We start from the raw sequence: 22,208 nt of genomic DNA, 5'->3' as shown, positions 1-22,208 counted from the left end.
AAGTCCCATGGGAATGAAGGAATTTCTTCCACAATAAAAACACTGTTTATTTATAAATCCATTTCCCTGCTTTTATTCCACGTTTTCCACTCCTGTACAATTCCAAGCTGATCCATAATTTTTTTATTTTTAAATTTTATGTATTTTGAATATTTTTTTAAATTTTTTTCCTGTTTTCCTTCTGGGAAAAATCTCCAAAAAAAAAAAAAAAAACCCCTCCACAAATCTTATGAAAAAACAGGTGCCGGGCACCTCTGGAATTTGGGAATTCCAAGAATTTTTAAAGTTAAAAAAAAAAAAAACATTTTCCCAAAAAACATGCAAATTCCGGTAAAAAATCGGAGTTGGCAGTGAAAAATCAACCCAAAATCTTTTTTTTTTAATGTATTTTTTCGGGTTTTTCATCACAGTTTTAGTCCCAAATCCTGGATTTTCCGACCCTAAGGAAGGCGTGGTTTTCCAGGATGGTTCTTTTTTAAATAAAGTTGATAATTAACAATCCAAAAAGGGGAAATCCAAGGAGAAGTTGGGCTTTTATGCCCCTCCTAAGGGAATTTTTTTGGGGAGAAATTGGGAAAATTGAGGTTGGGGCAGGAAAAGCAGCGCCAATCCCAAAAACTGCTGCTGGAATGGTGGCTTCACCATTCCCAAGCCAAATACCCTCAAAACTCCCTAAAATTCCACCAAAATTCCATCAAAATTCCCAATTTCCATTAAAAAAAAAACCAAAATAACTGACTCTTCACAGCCAATCCAAAGGAATTTTCTGTAAAAACCAGGATTTTCTTGGTTAAATTCCAAAAAAAAGTCCAGGAAAAAGGAAAGAAAAATTCCCCCAATTTTTTGGGGAGTTATATCTGGGGATTTTCTGTCTTCTTGGAAAAAAACCTGGGCACAAACAACGTCAAATTCCCACTGCTAAAAACCAGGAATTATGGTACAAGTGAGGTAAAGAAAATTGCCAAAAAATATCCACCCACGAGAGAGAATTCCAAGGAAATACCAACACAGTGAATCCAAGTTTTTTTTTTTTCAGTTTTTTTTTTTCAATTAAAAAAAAAAGAAAAAAAAAGCCACGAAAATCCTCCCAAAAAAATTGGCGGAAAGGGCAAATCCGTAAAAATCCCAGAAATCCGCTGGGAACTGGGATCTCATCTGTTCCAAACACTGGGAGTGTCCTTTGTTTTGGGACCAAAAATTTGGGAATATCCTTGGGTTTTTGGGGCTGAAAAAATGGGAGTATCCTTTAATTTCTGGGGCGCGTTTCGCTCTCCAAAAACAGGGAACATCCTTTAATTTTTGGGGCCAAAACCAGGGAATTTCTTTTAATTATGGGGGCCACAAATAGGGGATATTTTTGGGGTGGAAAATCCTTCAATTTTTGGGGCGGGAAACTGGGAATATCCTTCCATTTCTGGGACCTGTTTGGCTCTCCAAATAACAGGGAATATCCTTTAAGCTTTGGGGGCCAGAAACTGGGAATATCCTTCCATTTCTGCGGCCAAAAACTTGGAGTATCCTTCAATTTTCGGGCCCAAAACCAGGGAACACCCCTTCCCCTCCTGGCACTCCTTGGCCTCTCCAAACCCAGGAATTTCCAGAATGAATCCGTCCCATTTTTCTTCCCGGGAATTCTCAAATTTCCATCAGCTCCAAATCCGCCTCCTCGAAGCCGTAGAACGACTCGGCCTCGCTCTCCCCCTCGAAGAGCCGGTGCAGGATTTCGGGGTCAGCCTCGGGGTCGTCGTTCTCCGGGAATTCCGGGGACGATTCCCTGGTTTTGGTGATTTTCAGCCTCTCCTCCATGGTGGCGATCAGCTCCTCCTGCTCGTCGCCGTTGCGCCGCGGCGATCCCGAATCCCCGGCCGGCCCCGGCAGGACGCTGGCCACCAGGAAAGATTTCCGGATCAATTCCGGGCAATTCCCGAGGATTTCCAAAGCTTCTCCCAGCCACCCCAGCAGCAGCTGGAGCAGCGCGGAGGAGTCGGAATCCGCCAGATCTCTCGCCCGTTCTTTCCATTTTTTGTGGAGGAAATTTTTCAGGGATCTCTTGACGCACACGTCCAGAGGCTGGATGCGGGAGCTGCATCCCGCGGGGATGACGGCCGGCAGCGCTCCGGCCGCGCTGAGCACGGCCAGCACCTCCTCGGACAGGTGCGTCCGGTGGCAATCCAGCACCAGCATCCCTTTGGAAGCGCCGCCTCGGCACTCCGTGTGCTTCCTCCACACTCTGGCCGCCCACAACTCCATGATCTCATCATCGCCGCAGCCGTTCTCCTTGGACTCCAGCAGGATGGATTTGGGCAGGGCGGCCGGGCAGGGGAGGCGGCCCCTGGAGATGACCAGGGCGGGGAGGACGCTGCCATCGGCCAGCAGGGTCAGCACCAGCTCGCACCACGGCTCGCCGTTGCCCACGGTCTGCAGCGCGCTCTCCTTGCGGTCGTCGCTGCCCAGGACCTCCACGTCCAGGAAAAGGGAGATCTCATCCACGGCGGCGATCATGGCAGGGGGCAGCTCCTGCGTGTGGATCTGGCGCTGCACGAACTCGATGAAGGCTCCGGCGTTGCCCTGGATCTCCTTGGGCAGGGGGTGGGCGACGCCGCGGCGCGTGTGGGTGCTGAGGTGGTGCCGCAGCATGAACCTCACGGCCCACTCGTAGGAGATCTGGAACCCCCCCTCCAGGGCCCTCCCGATCTTGGTGGCCTTCTGGAAGAGCGTCTCCTCGTTGACGGGCAGCTGCTGCTCGCGCTGCGTCAGCACCCACTCGGCCAGCTTCTCCTCGGCCTCCAGGCTGAGGTATTTGCCCTCGGGCAGCTCGGGGCGGTCGTCCTGGAAGGCCTGGAAGCGGCGGAGCCAGCGGCGGATGCGGCGCGGAGGGTTCCGGAAATGCTGGGCCGCCTGCTCAGTGCTGGAGCAGAGGGCGAACAGGACCACGCGCAGCTTCTTGACCGAGAGCTGCTCCTTCCTGGAGGGCTCGGGCTCCTTCTGGGGGGGCTCCAGCGGGTTGGGGGCAGGGTCTGCATCGGGGGGCTGCGGGCTTGGGGTTTTCTGGGGGTTCGGGGGGTTCTGGGGCAGGGTTTGGGGTTTTTGGGGGGTTTGGGGCTTTGGAGGGGGAGGAGGGGAGGGGGTTTGGCAGGGAGGGGGCTGCGGCGTGTCCTGGGTGTGCCTGGAAAAAAGGGGAATTGGGCAAAGTGAAATATTTGGGGTGTTTGGGGAGGAAAGGGGAGGGAAAAAGAGGGAAAAAAGGAGACAAAAGGGGAAAGAAGGGGAAAACGAGGGGAGAAAAAGGAGGGAAGGAGAAAAAAGGAAAAAATGTGGAAAGGAGGGAAAAAGGGGGAGGAAAAATGGGGAGAAAGAAAGGGAGAATAGGGAGGGAAAGGGAGGGAGAAAAAGGGGAAAAAAATGGGGGGAAAAGAGAGGGAAAAGGAAAAACAAGGGGAGGAAGAAAGACGTAGAAAAAATTCCCAATCCCATGGACTGGGAGGGATGAGGATAAACAGGAATTTTTCGCTTACCTGGAATGTGATATCCAAGAAGGCCCTGGAATAAAACAGAATATTTCATGTTTTTATTCTGATTTATTTGAGGTGTTTTAGGTTTTTACTTATATTTAATTTTATTTCAGAGGAATTTGGGATTTGTGGGAATTCCTGGAAAAGCTGGAATCAAACCAAGCTCCCTCAGGAATGAATTCTGAATTTCCATCTCATTAAAAAAAGGAAAATTAATTCAGTTTATTCCCAACCCGAGCTTCCGAATATGAAGATCTTTGGGATTTTGGCCGGAATTCCGGGTTTTTCCCATTTTCCCGGTTTGTTCCCTGGTTTTACCTTGGACAATGATGTTGCTGGACTCGTGGGAGGGGTTGAACACCAAATGTTTGGCCATGGAATCGCCCTCGGAGGTGACGAAGAGGCAGGAGGAGCACGAGAGCCTCACCCCGCTGGGAAATGGGGAAAAAGGAGGGAAAAATGGGAAAAAAGGGGCAAAAAAGGGGAAAAAAGGAAAAAAGAGGTGAAAGAAAAAGGGAGGAAAATTGGAGGAGGAAAAAAACAAACTTTAATATCAGATATAAAAATGTGTCCAACCCACCATTAATAACTAAATAATTGATAACTAAATCATTATTATCAATTGTTTATTGTTAGTAGTTGAATTTATAATTAAAATACTGATAATAATTGAACGTTAATTAATAATTATTAATTAATTATTAATAATAATTAATTAATAATGAAATGTGAAATTAATTAATTAATAATAAAATGTAAAAATTCCCCCCAATGGGAATAGGACCCATAAATCCCAAAATCCCTGGATCTTCCCCCAGAATGACAAAGGTCAGGAATTCCCAGGGGCTGGAATTCCCCTGGAATTGGGATTTTGGGAATTTTTTCCATACCTGGCCGTGTAGTTCTTGAACAAAGCCAAATATTTGGGGCTTTTCCGTGGAACGTGGTTGCTGGAGAGGGAAAAAGGTGGAAAAGTCAGGGACAATCTGGAGAAAGGACTGTAAAACCAAAGAAAACACCCCACAAATAATAAAATATCCTCTATAAAACCCTATTAAATTCCCTAAAAATCAGGTAAAACACACGATGAATCCATATAAAATATCCTATAAAATTCGTATAAATATCTTTAAAATTTTGTATAAAATTCCCTAGAAGATTATGTAACATATCCTATAAAATACCCCATAAATCCATTGAAAATAGCCTATATAATCTATATAATAGCCTATATAATAGCCCTAAAAATTCCTCTATAATATCTACACAAAATCTGATCTAAAACCCTATAATCTTCCCAATGAAACTCCATAAAATCCCCTTTAAAATATTACAAAATCCTCCCTAAATCCATATATAATATCCAAAAAACCCCCATAACAATCACCTATAAAACCATAAAAAATCCCCTATAAAACACTGCAAAACTGCTCAGGAGCCCAAAATTGTTCCCAAATCCCAGATTTTTCCATCCTTGATCATGTGGTTGGTGCAGTTGTGGGAGCAGCAGGAATTCCCACATTTTCCCCATTTTTGCTGTGTTTTGTTTTCCCGTTTTCCCCAATCCCGTTTTCCCCCCAGAGCCCATACTGGATCATGTGGTTGGTGTAGGTGTGGGAGCAGCAGGAATTCCCACTTTTCCCCCATTTTTGCTGTGTTTTGTTTTCCCGTTTTTCCCAATCCCGTTTTCCCCCCAGAGCCCGTACTTGATCATGTAGTTGGTGCAGGTGTGGGAGCAGCAGGAATTCCCACTTTTCCCCCATTTTTGCCGCGTTTTCCCCAATCCCGTTTTCCCCCCAGAGCCCGTACTTGATCATGTGGTTGGCGTAGGCGCGGGAGCAGCAGGTGCTGTAGCGGCACAGGGAGCAGTGCACGTAGGTGGGGAAGTGGTTGGGGAAGTCGGGGATCTCGAAGCTGCACTCCAGGCACGTCTGCCGGCCCAGGCCGCTCCTGGGGCAAAAAACGGCAAAATCCGTCAAAACCGGGACGTTAGGAGGGCCTCTGTGGGCCTGGGGGAGCGGCGAGGAAAGGGGATGGGCCTTTGCTACAAATGAATTATTACTTAAAACTAACCAATGTTAATGAACTAATATTAAATTATCAATAGTATCAATATTCCAGGACAGAATCCCAGTTTTAATTCCTTGTTTTCCAGCTCCACCTTTCCAAACCAACCTCAGAATTCCCTGTTTTTTCCCCAGAATGACATAACTTTTTTCCAAAATTTCCCCAACTTTTCCCAGAAAATCACTGCTGTTTTCCTGCCAGCTCTCTTAGGGATGTTTCACTGGCTGGGAAACCCCAAAATTCCCATTCTTTCCCCAAATTCCTGTGTTTTCCCTGGTTTCCCCTCAACTTTCCTCAAAATTCCTGTTTTTTCCAGGAAAAGCACAGACTTTTTTTTTTTTTGCTGGCTCCCTTAAAGATCCCATGGTGGCTGGGGAATCCCAGAATTCCTATTTTCCCCCCAAATTCCCGTTTTGCCCCTAAATTCCCGTTTTTTCTTGGAAAAGCACTGACGTTTTTTTGCCGGCTCTGCGGGGGGCGTTGCGGTGGCACAGGAAGAGGGGCTGGGGGTCGGAGGAGGATCCCAGGGGCGCCGGATCCGGGCCCATCCCGTGGGAAGGTTCCAGCGGCAGCGAGCGGGGCTGGCCCCGGGACGCGCGGATCGTCACCTGGGGGAGCACAAAAACCAGCAGAATTGGGACTTTCCACAGGGAATCTGGGGATTGGATGAGTTCACAATCAATGCCATGAAACACCCAATTAGCTCTATGAAAAAAAAACAATCAACTCCAGGAAATGTCCAATTAATCACAGGAAATATCCCATGAACCCCAGTAAATTCCCAAGGAATCCCATTAAATTCCCAAGGAACCCCACCACACACCAAACTCCATAAAAAATCTACTCAATCCCATAAACCCCCCCCACCAAATCCCCCCCTTAATCCCACCCCTTTCTCCATCTCCACCACCCCCAGCCAACAAAAGTCCCGGGGATTTTCCTGGGAATTTTCCAGGAATTTTCCCAGGAATTTTCCCGTGAAGGGCGTGCCTTGGTGCCGGGTTTGAGCCCCTCGAGCTGCTTGGGCTTGCGGAAGGTTTTGTGGTGCTGCAGCTTGTGCTCGATCTTGTCCTTGGCAAAGAGGAACTGCAGGCGGCACTTGTTGCAGTGGTATACGCTCTTCTTCTGGAAGAAATCCATCAGATTTATTAATTATTAATTGTTTCATTAGGCATTGATTGTTTATTAGTTACTAAATACGTATCAATTGTCTATTGAGTACTGAATGGACATTAGGACTGAAAACTGCACTAGTTGCAGTGGTACACGCTCTTCTTCTGGGAAAAAGCAATAACTAGTATTAATTATTAATTATTATTTATTAATTAATAGCTACAAAGTAGCTATCAATTGTTGGTTATTGAATGGATATTAAGACTGCAGGCGGCACTAATTGCAGTGGTACATGCTCTCCTTCTGGAAATTATTATTAATTAGATAATAATTACTAAGTAGGTATTAATTATTTATTATATTAAGTAGGCATTTTTCCCAAGGAATTGCCCGGAACTGGGGCTCACCTGGTGCCTCATGAAGTGCTGCTGGAAGGCGTTGCCGTTCTTGAACACCTTGAGGCAGTAGGGGCACAGGAGATGCCGCGTGTCCTCGTGGATCAGCCGGAAGTGGCTGTCCACCTCGGAGTACAGCGAGGAGCGGTACTGGCACACCTGGAAAACCCGGGAAAACCCGGCAGAACCGGGACTGGGGGTGGGAAAATATCCTGGGATTTGGGGCATTCCAGCAGCAGGGTGTGGGAAAATCCCAAGTAACAGGAGAAAATTCCACGTTTTTCCATACCTGGCACACACAGGGAATACCTCTCGGATTTTTGGGGTGGGAACTGGGAATTCCAGGCAGGAATTCCGGGAGTTTTCCATACCTGGCAGACGTAGGGCATCTCCCCGGGTTTGTGCGTGTCCTTCATGTGCTGCAGGAAGAGCGGCTCGCTCTCGAACGCCCACTCGCAGATCTTGCACTTGGCTGCCCCAAAAACCAGGGAAAAACAGGCAAAAGTTGGGAAAAATGTGGGAGTTGGAAGTGTGGGGAAAGGGAGAAGGGGGGTAAAGAGGGAAAAGCAGGAAAAGGGGAAAAAGGGAAAAGAGGGAAAGGGGAAAAAGCAGGAAAAGGGGGGGGGAAAGGGGTGAAAAAAAAAGAGGGAAGAGGGAAAAGGGAGAAGGTGAAACAGGGTCTGGAGAAATGAAACTTGGCTGGGATTTGGGGTGGATTTTGTGGTGACCTTGAGTAAGGGGCGAGGGAGGAGCGACAACTCTCCTTCCATAAATTTCCACTAAATCCAGAATGAAAATCCCAATTTAGGCATTAAAAAGTCCTGGAAAAGCACAGCCCTTTGGACTTTAGGGAGCTGTGCACATTCTCCAGGTGGAATTTGGGCTGGAGAAGTGAAATTGGCTGGAATTTCAGGTGGATTTTGTGGTGACCTCAAGCAAAGGGCGACGGAGGAGCGACAGTTTTCCCTGCCCAAAACCCCGATGAATCCAAGAAAAATCCCAAAGAAAAGCAGGAAAAGCACTGACTGCTGGACTCGTAGGGGCTGTGCACGTTCTCCAGGTGGCACTGCAGCTGGAAAGGGGTGCTGAAGTGGCGGTAGCAGTGCTGGCAGATGGTGTGCACGTCCACCTCACCGTTCTGCTGGTCCAGCTCTACATGGTGCTTCATGTGGTTCATGAACCTGCAGGGGTGGAATTCCCAGAGATTCACGTTCCTCATCCCGGGAAAATGCACTCTGTGCATCGTTCCCAGCTTGGTTTGGGGTATTCACGGATTATTCCTGGGTAATTCCTGGATAATTCCTCACTGGGGATTGTTCTTGAGGCAGCAGTGCCCATGCCCCACTGCCTGTGATTCCCACAATCCCAGCCCATTCCCACATAACTCCCACTATCCCAGGTTATTCCTGGATTATTCCCGGATAATTAATGGATAATTAATTAACTGATAACAGCTCACCAGATGCTGTTCTTAAAGTGCTTGGTGCAGTGGGGGCAGCAGTGCCCGCATCCCACTGCCCATCACTCCCACACCATTCCCATCCCATTTCTGGGTTATTACCAGGTAATTAACGGATAATTAATGGCTAATTAATGGCTGATGGCTCACCGGATGTTGTTCTTGAGGCGCTTGGTGCAGTGGGGGCAGCGGAAGGACGTGGGCACCCTGGGGCAGGGTGGCACAGCCGCCCCCTTGCCCCCGTCCCGCCCGTAGTAGAACTCATCCACCAGCATGATCAGCTTGGCCTGGGCGGGGTCGGCCCCGCCCTCACCTGGCTCAGGTGCGGCCTTGGGTGGGGTCGGAGGCGGGGCCGGGGCCGCGCCCTGGGCGGGTGAGGGAGCCTTGGCCGAGGGCGGGGCGGGCTCAGAATCCAGGGATTTGCGTTTCTTCAGGAATTCCACTAGCTCCGGGCAGCAGTACTGCGGAAACAGAGTAATTAATGGCTGCTCATTAATTGGGGATGGGGTAATTAATGAGAGACAGTGAGCTGGGGCTGGGATTAATCCCTGGTTGTCAAACTGGGGCGACATTGAACTGGGTCGAAAATGATCCCATTTGTTAAACCGGGTCTAGAATGAATCCCCACTCCTTAAACCGGGTCTAGAATGAATCCCCACTCCTTAAACCGGGTCTAGAATGAATCCCCACTCGTTAAGCCAGGCCTAGAGCTCCCCAGTCCCAGGATGATGACTTACACACATGTGGCCCCGCAGCGCCTCGGTGACACGGAACTGCGAGTCACACTTGGGACAGACCTTGCGGCCCCCATCCTGGAAATCCAGGTTGGGAATGGGAGAGGAGCTGCCTGCAGCGGGACAAACAAGGATCAGCTCCCAGTGCCACCATTCCCACCTCTCCCCTGCCCCAGACAATCATTAATCCCACAAAAAAACCCCCAATTTCCACAGCCTTTGTCCCACAAAGCCTCCCAAAATCCCCCGATTTTTCTCTTTTCCACCCTTTATCCCAAAAAACCAACTCTTGCCTCCCAAGAAGCCGGAGCACCCCTTAAACCCGGGTTCTGCCTCCCGGCGGGGCGGAATTCCCGGGATGTACCTTTGCGGGGCGCGGCCGAGGCCGAGGCCTCGCTGGCGGTGCCGCGCTGGGCGGTGCCGGGGCTGCTGTTGGCCACGGCCAGCGCGGCGGGGCCGTGGGCCAGCGAGGGCACCGTGCCCAGCGTGTTCACCAGCTTGGCCACTTCGGGGCCACCGGCGCTGCCACCGCCGTCACCGGGCACACCCGGGCGCTTCACCGTCACAAAGCTGGCGATGCTCACTGCAGAGGGGAGAACATTCCATGGAATTCCCGACGGGAACTGGGGTGGGAATTCAGCCACCTCCTCCAGTTCCCTCCTTGAGACCTCACCAGAAATGGTTTGGACAAAGCTCCACTGAAATTCCAGCCAGCCTGGAATTCTACCCCTGTCACTTGGCCTGGATCTTCTACCTTGAGTCTCCCCCAGGGATGGTTTGGACAAAATTCCAGTGAAATTCCAGCCAGGAATTCCCAAACTGAACCACTTTTTTACCCAAACTGCACCAGATCCTCTTCATTTCCTAATCTGTGAATAAACTTTGACCCAAAAGCAAACTCGGCCCATCTCCCAACACCACCCCCTGGCTCCCATGGATTTTTCCATGAGAATTCCCACAGGAATTTGGGCTAGGATTGGGACCTCTGGCCCGGACCGGGAATTTGGGATCTGACCGGGACTCGGTGACTCACTCTGCTGGGGCGCCTGGGCCTGGGGCACGGTGCTGCGCAGGGTCAGCGTGGCCGGGATGACTGTGGCGAAGGCGTTGGTGGCCGGCCGGCCGGGCCCAGCGCTGCCCGGCCGCACCTGCGCCACCGGCGAGAACACCTGGGGAACGCCAACTGCTGGTTTAACAAACTGGGTACCTGGGGCTTCAAAGACAAACAGAGAGCCGTGATCCGACCCCAATCCCAGGAAATATGGGATTTACAGCTTTTATTTGGGATTTACAGCTTTTATTCCTATTCATGTTGATTATTATTATTAATACTATTAATGATGATCACCCGGCACAAGGATGACGGGGCCAACCTGGCCCATGGGGTTCTGCATTGGCCCCTTGTCATTGTTAGTACTATTATTATTATAAATTATGACTAATGCTGCTATTATTATTATTATTATTATTATTATTATCTGGCAAAAGGAGGACAGGCTCATGGGGCTCTGCACAGGCCACACCTCATCACTATCATCATTATTAGCATTATTCCCATTACTAGCCATCACTGGATGGTTCTTATTCGATTAATTAGTTAATTACCTGGCACAAGGGTGATTGGCCGGACAGTCTGGCCCTGCTGGACATTGAGCACGATGCCCACCTGGTTCATGGGGCTCTGCACGGGCCGGACATTCTGCACCGGGAACCCCTGGTACCCAAAGGATGCATCAGCCCCAAAACCGTCCCAAACCAACCCAGAACCCTCCCACACCAACCCAAAACTGTCTCAAACTAACCCAAAAATAACCCCTGGAATAGAACAGATCCATCACCCCTGGGCCATTCCTGAGGGAATTCCAGCCCCAAAAATATCCCAAACAAACCTAAAAATCACCCGGGGTTTAGGATTGGGATTTAGGACTCGGTTTAGGATTTGGGTTGGGGTTTAGGATTGGGACCAGGATTGGAGTTTGGGGTTCAGGACTGGGGTTCAAGGAAAACAAAACCTCTGGAAGGTTTGAAGTTTTGTTGAGCCAAACACTCAGTGGGGTCCAACCCCCATCCCACAGCCCCGGGGGGTTTCGGCGCGAAGGGAAAAGCAGCACCAAAATGGGGCGAGGAGCGGGAATTTCTCCGGGGAAAGCGCGGTTTTCCGGCGATTCCCCGTGGAGCTGTGGGCCAGGAGCTCACCTGGGTGGTGATGAAGATGGGCTGGGTGCCCGCGGGCGGGTTGGTGCCGTGGTTGGCATTCTGCATCAGCTGCACGGGCCGCAGCAGGGGCTGCGTGACCACGGCCCCCAGGCCGGGCGCGGGGCTCTGCGCCAGCAGCAGCGACTGCCCGCCCGGCTGGACAGCGGCGTTCCCGCCTGGAACACAGCCCAAACACCCGTGGGAAGGGGGAAACCAAAGCCAGGGGAAAAGGGGGGAAATCCAGGGGAACACGGAGGAAAAGCCATGGGAATATGAGGGAAAAAATCCACACGGAAAGGGGTAAAAATCCATGGGAAAAGGGGGAAATTAAGTGGGGGGAAAAGGGACAAAATTAAGTGGGAGGAGGGGGATAATCCATAGGAAAATCCATGGGAATATGGGGGGAAAAAATCCATGGGGAAAGAGAAAATGTAAGAGGGGAAAGTTGGTGGGAAATATGGAAAAGCCAGTGAGAAAATGGGAAACATCAGTGGGAAAAGGGGGAAATGACCTGTGGGATTTTTTTCCATGGAATTGTAATCCTCCACTACGGAGTCCTCGATGACATCGCTGATTTTCTGCCATGGCTCCAGCTCCTCCTCCTCACATTCCATGAAAAGATCCGTGTCTGCCATCCTGGAAAAATGGGGGAAAAAGGGAATTTGGCACAAAAAAACTTGCAGGGATTTTTTTTCCCAAGGGGAGGAATGGGAATAACGGGTCTGGGTTGGTTGTAGATCCCAAAATTCCAAGGGAAAACAAAAGGAGCTGGAAATTTTTGGTTTTTTTTCAGGGAAAATTGTGGAAAAATCCTGGATTTGACAAAAAATTGGAAATTTTTCCTGGTAATTGGTTCCAGGTAATTTCGTGGTTTTAAAAATTTTAAATCCAAAAAATTTAAGATTAAAAAAAATCCCAAAGGATTTTTGGTTATCCCAAAATTCCCAGCTTGGAATAGGCAGCAGGAGTTTCAGTCTGGGGGCTTTTAATTAAAATTAGAATAAAATAAAAATAAAAACACTGAGAGGAGACCTCCAAGAATTTTGGGATCAGTGGAAAAATTTGCAGGGATAAAACTAAAAATTAACAAGAGCTTCCCATGCTGGGAATTCTCTCCATAGCTTCAGCCTGGGATAGGGGGAATTGTGGAAAATTTTCCTGGAATGGGGGAAAAATGGGATTTTGTTGTCTCCCATCCCACAGATTGCAGAACCTTGGAATGCTCTCCTGCTTCTTCCCTAAAAATTCCTCATCTCCAGGCCTCAAGAAGCTGGAAAAATAATCCCAAAAATATCAGGAAGGTTGGTTTTCCTTGGCTGTGAGGTGGATAACACACACAAATGAAATGTTAATAATAATTACCAATCCTGTTTAATTAGCAGCCCTAAAACATCCAGGAATTGGGAAAATTCTTGGAATGTTGAGGAATTTGGGAAACAAAAAGCAAATTTCCTTTGGGACTTCATCCTTCACCTTCCCACCATAAAAAAACAGGAAAAACCTCATCCCATTAATTAATTAATAAATCATTAATTTAATGATTAATTTGTGCTAATTAATCATTAAAAGCATCTAAAATTGTTTATTTTGATTTTTTATTATTTTTTATTATTATTTTTTCCAGCAGCTTTGGGAATTTTTCTGGTGGGATCCCTCCCATCCTCTACCCACACTGGGATCAGGTGAATCCCAGTAAAATCCAGTGAATCCCAATAAAATCAGGTTGTTGGGATGCAGGATCCCATCCCTCCCCAGCTCCCTGGCACATCCCAGCCCCAGGGAATTCCAGGAAAACTTCATGCACTGGGCATTTTCAGAGCAGCAGCCTCGGGGGATTTTGGGGATGGAATCCCAAATCCTGCTGGAGGGAGGGAATTCCTGCACTCCTGAACCTCTCCCAGGAGTTCTGGGATCCCAGCTTGGGCAGGGAACAAAATGAGCAGTTTTCCCATTTTTTCCTGCTTGGATCCGGGCGGGATGAGGGGACGGAGCCGCTGCTGAGGGTGACACTGGAGGAACAGGACAGGGACAGGAAAAACTGGGAAGAGGTGTGGGATGGTGATCCCAAATCCCCGAGGAGAAGGTTGCAATACCAACCCCAGATCGCTGAGGAAAGGGATGGGATGGAAATCCCAGAACCCTGAAGATATAGGTGAGATCCCCGAGGAAGAGTGCTGGGACGGCAATCCTGGATCTCTCAGGAAAAGGCCGGAACACCAATCCCAAATCCCCGAGGAATAAGGCTGGCTCCCCAATCCCTGCGGCCGAGGGCTCCCTCCCCTCAGGGCGCTGGACAGGGGCACTCACTCAGCGAAGGTGAAGCACCAGCAGGCCAAGGATGATGGGGGGGTGGTCTCAACGTGCAAACGGCTGATCCCAGACCCTCCCCTTCTCCTTAGCCTCCCCTAAAAACCGGGAAAAGGCCGCTTCTTCCGAGAACTCCAGGAAAAGCCCCCCCACACACCCTCAGCGTATTGTGGCGGCTAAGAAAGAGAGCGAAAAATAATCCCCATGCCCAACATGGCCGCCCACCAGCGAAGCAGCGTAGCCAAAGAGAGGAGGGGGCGGCAGCACCGGGAGAGGGGGAGAAAAGGACGGACACGACCACCCCTTCCTCGCCCCGGCGGTGGCGACCGGGGGACAACCGTAAGGGGACCGTGAGGGGACCCCCGGTATGGCGGGAGGGGGTGCGCGGAGGGAGCGGCGGCGGGGCCGCATCACCGCCGCCCCCCTCCCCTGAGGGCGGCCGCTTCACCGCGCCCCCCGGGCCGTGCGGGCTGCGCGCGGATCCCTCCGCGTCCCTCAGCGCCCGCCCGGGCCCGGCGGGAGCGGCCGCCGGAGCCGCCGCGGCTCCTCCCCAGCCCCTCCTCGGCACCCCGAGCCCTCCCTCCTCCTTCTCCTCCTCCTCCTGCTCTTCGCCTCCTCCTCCTCCCGCCACCGCTTTGTGTACGGCGCGCTTCGGCCCTGCTGCCCCCCCCTCCTTCATTCCCTCCTTCTCCCCCATTCCCGGGCGGTTCAAGCCGGTTCCACCGTCACCGATCTCCCCCATCTCCATCTCCCGCCGTCGCCGCCGCCACTCCCGGGGGGCCCCGCCGCCTTCATCCCCCCCTTCCCCGCGCCCCCCGCCTCACCTTCCTCAGCGCTGCCGCCGCTCGCTCCTACGGGGCTCCGCCGCTCCCCGGGCGAGGCGACCCGCAGGGCACGGGGGCAGGTGGCATGAGCCCCCCCCCCCACACTTGGCGGGATGCTGAGGGGGAGGAGGAGGAGGATGAAGATGGTGATGAAGAAGGAATTATCCCTGGCTCTGCTCGCCCTCTGTACGTTCTGCCGGGGGGCGGCTCCGTGCTTGGCGTGCGTGTGGGTTTTTCCCCCCCCTCCTCTACTTCACCCCTCACGGAAAAGGGGGGGGGATAAGAAAAAAAAGGTCGTCGGGCCCGGCGGGCTGATACAGGCGCGCGGCGCCCGCAGCCGCACCACACACACACAACACACACACCACACACACAAAAAGGGGACCTGGCCGGCGGAGGGATACCGCTGACGTCACTTCCGCCTGCGCCTGGTGACGTCACGGGGCCGGACCCTGAGGCGGCTGAGGGAGGGAAAGGGAAGGGCGGGAAAATGGCGCCGCTGGGTCGCGACCCCCGCCCGCTCCTCACGGCTCTTCCCCTCATGGATCCGCCGCTGCTGCTGCGGTGCCGAGGCGGCTCTGAGGCCCTGAGGGCTTGGGGAGCGGCGGGAGGAGCGGCCGGCGCTGCTCCCGGGCTGGTGTCCCGCGCTGGGTGTGAACGGCCCGAGAGCCCCTCAGGGCCGGGCGGGCCGTGAGCAGCGGTCAGTCCCCACAGCTGAGGGGTGCTTAGGGCTCCCCGGCCGAAATCTGCCCCCTGAGGGCAAAATCGTCCAGCTGAGGGCAGGAATTCTCCCCCTGAGGGCAAAATCGTCCAGCTGAGGGCAAAATCTCCCACCTGGGGCACTAAAAAAATTAGTGAAAACCAGCCAAAAGTTAGAAAAATATATAAGAATTTAAATCTCTTCAATAATAAAGGAACGATTCCAAAATAATCATTAGAATCTCTTTATTCATAGCAGGAAAATTCCCTTTTTTTTCTTTTCTTTTTTTCGTGCTTTTCCGGTGGTTCATGGAAAAAAGCAGAGATGTTAAAAAAGGGGAATATTTTGGAAATTCCAAAATAAACATTCCCTGGAAGGAGGGGGGGGAAAGGCAGATTCCTTAAAAATTCCAAACTAAATAAATTAATAATCATTAATTAATAAATTAATTCTCATTAGGGACAACCCCAGCAGGACTTAGGAGTGAAATCCTGATTTTCCAGAGAAATTTTTTTTTTTTTTTTTTTTCACCCAGAGAAGCCACAAAATATTTTTATAAGTTGCTGAAATCCCTTGGGAGAGAATTAGCTGGAAACATTCCCAAAATCCCGATTTTTTTAAGCCAAAACTCCTCCTTCGTTCATTATTCCCAAATTCCTTCTCCAGGCTGGAATAAAAACCAGGAACATTTGGAATAAAAAGAAGAAAACGGGGGGGGGGGGGGGTGGAGAAGCGGGAATTCCACGGATGGAGAAGTTTGGATGTTTCCCTTTGGCATTTTAAGGCGGAATTTTGTTTTTTCCGTGCCCGGGATCCTCCCCCTGGCTCCTCCTCTCCCAACGCCCTCCCCTTTCCCCCTGGATTTCTGACCCTCTCCCGGCTGTTTCTCCGTAAAAATCCCACGCAACTCTTGGAATTCTCATTCCCAGCCCGGTCCAGGATGGGTAAGAGATCCCAAAATCCCCAACAATCCCCAACAATCCCCAAAAAAACCCAAAATTCCGGGATTTGCTGCTTTTGGCTTCCCGGGGGTGGGGGGGTGAAAGTCCAGCTTTTCCCTGGATTTAAATATTCCCTAAAACCTCCGTGGGTTTTAACTAAAAGCTTGAATTCCTTCATTAAAATCCATTTTCCCTCGAATTAATTAGGAATTAATTAAACTTCTAAAAAGTGGGAGAAACTCCTGGATTTCCTGCTTGGGAACAGGAAAAACCCTTGGAAAAATCCTTAAAGATCAGATTTGAGCTTTTCCCTGATGTACTCCATATTTATAGGGATAAATTCTAGATTTCCAGGGTATTTTTCCTGATTTTGAGGCTAAAGACTCGGACTTCCATGAACTTTGACTCTTGGCTCTGTGGAAAAAGTGGGAGGGGCCAAAAAGTTGGAGACCGTTTCCATGGGAATTGTTAGGAGTTCAAAGCAGAAGGAAAATACCAGGAATTTTGGTATCAAACCCAGACAAAAATGAGGACTTTTTAGCAGGAATGTGTAGCAAAAAAATATCAGTATTATAACCAAAGGTATCCTGAATTTCCTGGAAATTTTGCACTCCCAAGTGGAATTTTTTGAGGATTTTTTTTTGGGTCCAGGTTCCTGGAAGTCAATAAATAACTTTGGGAATGACTGACACGCCTGGAAGGACCTGGGAGCTCCAAAAAATTGGGAGTTATGGAAGGAAATAAATCCTGGAAGGTTCTGAAAAATTAACTCCCTAAATTCCCTTGGGAATTTGGTTTTTTGGGAGCGGATTCCTGAAATTCCTGGATTTTTTCCAGTGGCTTCTCTGTTGATTTAATTTGAATTTGAATTTTTTTTTTCCGAAATTTAATCTGGATTTGCCTCTCTGGAACTTGGAATATTTTGATATTAAACCCTGGAATTCCAAAGAAAGTCCCATTTTTTCCAGCCCTTGCTAAAATCCCAAATTTATCCCTCCTAATCTGGCACTTTGGGACAACTCAGGGAGCCAAAAATTGGGATGAATTCCAATGTTTTTTTTTCCCCTGCAGCGAGCAAATCCAAGGCACAAAAATTGGGAATGAGGAATGAGGAGCTGGGAATAAGGAATTGGAAATGGGGAATTCCATGGATTTAAGGTTGGGAAATGTCAGTGAGGAGCTGGCAATGAGGAGCCAATGGAAGGCCCCAAATTCCCAGGATTTTTGGGATGTGGAAATGATGGAATTTTGCCTTTTCCAGCAGGAAAATGCGGAGCGTGCGGGCCGGGCTATCCCAGCCCTCTGGAGGCCATGAAAGGCAAGTGCTGGGCCAGCATTCCCAAATCCTGGAGCTGCTGTGGGGTCGGGGGAAGCGGGTGCAGGCTGGGGGCAGCTGGAGTTCGGGGGGCTGAGCCCAGGTGTGCCCGCAGGGCCCCGGGAGCAGCTGCTGTACCTGCCCTGCATCTACCGCGGCACCGGCACCGGCATGCCCGACTTCCTGGCCACCGTGGACGTGGATCCCCGATCGCCCCGGTACTGCCAGGTACGGGCCTGGGGTCCCCGGTCCGGGACAATCCAGGAGCCCAAATGCCAGAAGGTCCGGGCTCCCCGATCCTGCCCCGGCCCTGGCAGGGACGGCAGTGCCGGAATTCCGGGGGAGGCGGGAGCTGGAGCCGCGTCCCCGTTTGTTTCTGCAGGTGATCCATCGCCTGCCCATGCCCTACGTGGGGGACGAGCTGCACCACTCGGGCTGGAACGCCTGCAGCAGCTGCCACGGCGACCCCACCAAATCCAGGGATTTCCTCATCCTGCCCAGCCTCATCTCCTCCCGCGTCTACGTCGTGGACGTGGGAACTGATCCCAGGGCTCCCAAACTCCACAAGGTTTGGAATTTTTCCCCTTTCTTCCTGCTTTTTTCCCCACTTATTTTTCCCTTTTTTCATCCTCTTATCCCAATTTTTTCCCTTCTTTATTTCCCGATTTATTCCCTGATTTTTCCCTTTTTTCCCATTTTTTCTCATTTTCCCCCCTTTCTCTTCGAACATTCCCACAAACCTTGCCTGCAAATCCCCGTTTCCCCCACCCATCTGATCTCCAAGATTTTTCCCCATTTTTCCTGGAATTTTCCTCATTCCAGGTGGTGGAAGCTGAGGAATGATCCCAAATTTTCCCATTTTTCCCGGAATTTTTCCCGTTTTTCCCCATTGCAGGTGGTGGAAGCCGAGGAGCTGGCCCGGAAGGCAAACGCTGCGTTCCCGCACACTTCCCACTGCCTGGGCTCTGGGGAGATCCTCATCAGCTGCCTGGGGGATCCTGATGGCAACGGAAAAGGTTCAGAATTCCTCCAGATTCCACAAAAGTATCCCCAGGGATTCATTTTCCTGCAAAATCCTGCAAAATCTATGGAATACTTGGAATTTTCCTGGAATTTTTAGCACATTCCTGCAGGGTTTTTATTGATTTTTCAGGTTGTTTTTAATGTTTCATTTAATAAAAAATGAAAGTAGATATAAATAAATAATTTGCTTTATTTAAAGCAAAACAATTTTAGGAATTATTATTATAGGAAAAGATAAAGTCCTAGGAAATAGTTTTTACTAGCAATAATAAAATCATGGGAAATCATTTTAGGCACTATTATAATTGGTAATAATAATAATAGTAGTAGTAGTAATAATAGTAGTAGTAGTTGTAATAATAATAATAATAGAGTGTAGATGAAAAAATTAACTTGCTTTATTTCAAGCTCTATAAATCTCTCCAAACTCCTTATTTTGGGAATTTTTTCCAGGCACTTTCGTCCTTCTGGATGGAGAAACCTTTGAAGTGAAAGGAAATTGGGAGAAAGGAGGAAAAATCCCAAATCTGGGCTACGACTTCTGGTACCAGCCCCGGCACAACGTCCTGCTCAGCACCGAGTGGGGCGTCCCCAAAGTCCTGGCCCAGGGATTCGATCCGAAGGATGTGGAGAAAGGTCAGGGGGAAATCTGGGAAATTCCATTTTTGAGAGCAGAAACGCGTAAAAAATCCACATTTTGGGGAGCAGAAACTCATAAAAAATCTACATTTTGAGAGACAAAACTCCTAAAAATCCAAATTTTGCGTGCAACTTCCTAAAAAAATAATCCAAATTTTGACCTTAAAAACTCAAACATTCAATTTCCCACCTTTAAAACCCCTAAAAAGTCCCAATCTTTTTTCCTGAACCCTGCTTTTACCCCCGGTTTCCCTCTGAGGCACGGAAAGTTCCACGGGAACCGGAGTTTTGTCTTTCCCCAGGGCACTACGGGCGCCACATCAACGTGTGGGACTGGCGCGAGCGGCGCCTGGTGCAGGAGCTGGACCTGGGCGCGGGCTCGGTCCCGCTGGAGATCCGCTTCCTGCACGAGCCCCGCGCCGCCCAGGGCTTCGTGGGCTGCGCCCTCAGCGGGGACATCCGCAGGTTCCACAGGAGCCCGGTGAGCTCCGGGAGCCGCGGCCCTTCCCGCCGTCCTGGGGTGGGGTGGACATTCCCTGACTCCTGGGAATTCATTCCATGTGTTCTGTCCCTCAGGAAGGAAAGTGGGAAGCAGAGAAGGTGATTGAGGTGCCCAGCAAGAAAGTACAAGGATGGCTCCTCCCGGAAATGCCAGGTCAGTGGGAGAAGTTTGGGAATTTTCTCGTGGGTACAGAGCGGATTTTGGCAGAATTCTATCCTTAAATGGCAAAAAATTCCAAATGTTGGGGTGGTTTTTTTGAGGGAGAATTTTGGGATGAGCAAAGGAACCCCGGAGTGGGATCTGCTCTGTGCTGGGGGTGGGATTTTCCAGGAAAATCCTCGGAATTTGAGTTTGGATTTCCTCAGGGATTCTGGAATAATTCCCGAGGTTGATTTTGTTCCCCCCAGCTCTTTCCCAACCCTTTTTTGGCGTTTCCACGCGGGAATTTGTGGATTTTTGGGATTCTTTTTGCTCCCATTCCCTGATTTTCCTCTGGAATTCTCTTGGGAAGGCCTGATAACGGATATCCTGATTTCCCTGGACGACAGATTCCTGTACTTCAGCAACTGGCTCCACGGGGACGTGCGGCAGTACGACATCTCTGACCCCAAAAATCCCAAACTGGTGGGGCAGGTGAGGAAGAAATTCCCAAAAAACCCAATTCCTGCACTTTTGAAGGGATTCATTCAGTTTTTCCATGGTTTTAATGGTTTCCAGGTTTTTCTGGGAGGCAGCATCTCCAAAGGGGGAGCTGTGACCGTGGTGGAGGATCGGGAATTGCGGGATCAGCCGGAGCCGTGCGTGATCCAGGTGAAGATTCCCAAATTTTTTTCCTAATTATTCCCACATTTTTGGAAATTCCCGACATCCATAACTCCTCCTGAGGTTGTTCCCACCTGGATTTTCCTTCCTTAGGGATGGGTTTCTTCCCAGAAATCCCAATTTTCCCTCAGAAAAAAAATGGAAATAAGAAATTTTGGGGGAAAATTACTGGATTTCCCACTTCAAGCATTCATTGATGGTTTTTCCATGGAAAATTCTGGGATGGGGAATAAAAAACCTCTTGGACACCCCCAGGGCAAGGAAATTCTGGAATTTTCAGCCCCGGAATTTTTGGAAAATCTCTTGGGGAGGTGAGGATGGGACAAAAAGAACCAGAAAAGGGAACTCCTGCCAAAAATTGGGGAAAACTCTTGGATTGGATTGGGTGATTCCCACAAGGTTTTTCCAACCTTAATAATTCCAGAGTCCTCTAAAAAAATTCCAGAGAATTCCAAACCATCCTTTATTCCCTGACTTGTCTCGAACCATTCCAGCGCTCCTGTCCTGAGGCAAAAATTCCCAAAAAATTCCATTATCTCCCCAAAGCTGGGAATGGCCATTCCCAGCTCCGGGATTTGGGAGCCCCTGGATGGTTTTTCCCAATTTAGGGGAAGAGGATCCCGGGGGGGCCGCAGATGCTGCAGCTGAGCCTGGACGGGCGCCGGCTCTACGTGACCACGTCGCTGTTCAGCGCCTGGGACCGGCAGTTCTACCCCAGCCTGCTCACGTGAGCCCGATGGGGGGGTTGGAGGGGGATTTTGGGATGAATTTTGGGTTATTAATGGATTATTAATTCCGTTTGGATCGCATCAGCAAAGCCTTTTCCCAGCCCCAAGCCCTTTCTTTCCCAACCTCTTTTCCCGGTTGTTTTGTTTAATTCCCGCGTTTTCCCGGGTGTTCCAGGGAGGGCTCGGTGCTGCTGCAGCTGGACGTGGACACGGAGCGGGGGGGCTTGGCCGTCAATCCCAAATTCCTGCTGGATTTCGGGAAGGAGCCGGGCGGGCCCTGCCTGGCGCACGAGGTGCGCTACCCGGGGGGGGACTGCACCTCCGACATCTGGCTGTGATCCCGCCGCAATTCCAGGGAAATCCGGGAATGATTGGGAATCTGGGAACGTGGGGACTGCGCCTCCGACACCTGGATGTGATCCCGCCGGAATTCTGGGAATATTTGGGAATGTGGGGACTGCACCTCTGACATCTGGCTGTGATCCTGGAATTCTCTGCTCCCCGATTTTCCTATGGAATTCCCTTGAGTAGGGCTGATCATGAATGTCCTGATTTCCCTGGACAACAGAATATTTGGGAATATTTGGGAATGTGGGTACTGCACCTCCATCACCTGACTGTCATCCCAGGATATTCCGGATTTATCCCATTTTATTATGCTCCTTTCCTCTCTCCATCCCTTTTCCCAGGGAATTTGGGGTGCCTGGGGCTTCTTCTGCTCCCAGAGCAGCGTCTCCTAAAAATCATCTCTGACATTTCTGATTAAAAATCAAAACTCCCAATAAAATTCTCCTTTCAGCAGCTGAAATGCTGAAATTCCTTTCTTTTAGGGTTTTGGGGCATTTTTGGCATTTTTTGCTTAAGAAACATTTAATTTTCTGAGGTTTTCCCCTCTTCTTTTGTTGTATAAAGATAAGATAGGGATAAACTG

General features: G+C 50.0%; 2 protein-coding genes across 4 annotated transcripts; one reads left to right on the top strand and one right to left on the bottom strand.

Moving 5' to 3' along the window:
- Positions 1-57: 57 nt before the first annotated feature.
- On the bottom strand, positions 58-15,029 carry POGZ (pogo transposable element derived with ZNF domain). 3 transcript variants are annotated; one of them, XM_030231003.2, is made up of 18 exons: positions 14,608-15,029; positions 11,988-12,112; positions 11,477-11,652; positions 10,886-10,994; positions 10,314-10,493; positions 9,645-9,863; positions 9,284-9,393; positions 8,697-9,007; positions 8,114-8,268; positions 7,459-7,559; positions 7,100-7,246; positions 6,570-6,704; positions 6,033-6,187; positions 5,322-5,462; positions 4,403-4,462; positions 3,831-3,943; positions 3,516-3,540; positions 58-3,166 (listed from the first exon to the last, which is right to left on the bottom strand). In XM_030231003.2, exons 2-18 carry the CDS (start codon positions 12,109-12,111, stop codon positions 1,636-1,638), a joined length of 3,792 nt encoding a protein of 1,263 aa, XP_030086863.2. In that variant the 5' UTR covers position 12,112; positions 14,608-15,029; the 3' UTR covers positions 58-1,635. The 3 variants fall into 3 exon arrangements, with proteins under 3 accessions (XP_030086863.2, XP_050840329.1, XP_050840328.1); XM_050984372.1 differs by having other exon boundaries at positions 6,570-6,701; XM_050984371.1 differs by lacking the exon at positions 14,608-15,029 and adding an exon at positions 13,574-14,147.
- Positions 15,030-16,117: 1,088 nt separating this feature from the next.
- LOC103824740 (methanethiol oxidase-like) lies at positions 16,118-22,085 on the top strand. The gene is made up of 12 exons (XM_030231021.2): positions 16,118-16,251; positions 17,510-17,566; positions 17,679-17,791; positions 17,946-18,131; positions 18,459-18,579; positions 19,040-19,222; positions 19,528-19,706; positions 19,802-19,880; positions 20,239-20,360; positions 20,445-20,537; positions 21,158-21,276; positions 21,453-22,085. The coding sequence occupies exons 1-12, from the start codon at positions 16,248-16,250 to the stop codon at positions 21,613-21,615; spliced, it is 1,419 nt and encodes a 472-aa protein (XP_030086881.1). The 5' UTR covers positions 16,118-16,247; the 3' UTR covers positions 21,616-22,085.
- Positions 22,086-22,208: the final 123 nt, after the last annotated feature.

The sequence above is a fragment of the Serinus canaria genome, chromosome 25 (genome assembly GCF_022539315.1).
Source record: "Serinus canaria isolate serCan28SL12 chromosome 25, serCan2020, whole genome shotgun sequence".
Classification (NCBI taxonomy): Eukaryota; Metazoa; Chordata; class Aves; order Passeriformes; family Fringillidae; genus Serinus; species Serinus canaria.
This window is presented reverse-complemented; position numbering and strand designations above follow the sequence as displayed.

Coding starts and splice junctions, on each gene's coding strand:
- POGZ (XM_030231003.2), bottom strand. CDS start 12,111: ATGGCAGACACGGATCTTTTCATGGAATGTGAGGAGGAGGAGCTGGAG. Junction 10,494..10,885: donor GCCAATCACCCTTGTGCCAG/GTAATTAACTAA, acceptor TTGTCTTTGAAG/CCCCAGGTACCCAGTTTGTT. Junction 9,008..9,283: donor CGCTGCGGGGCCACATGTGT/GTAAGTCATCAT, acceptor CTGTTTCCGCAG/TACTGCTGCCCGGAGCTAGT.
- LOC103824740 (XM_030231021.2), top strand. Junction 17,792..17,945: donor GATCGCCCCGGTACTGCCAG/GTACGGGCCTGG, acceptor TTGTTTCTGCAG/GTGATCCATCGCCTGCCCAT. Junction 20,538..21,157: donor CGGAGCCGTGCGTGATCCAG/GTGAAGATTCCC, acceptor TTCCCAATTTAG/GGGAAGAGGATCCCGGGGGG.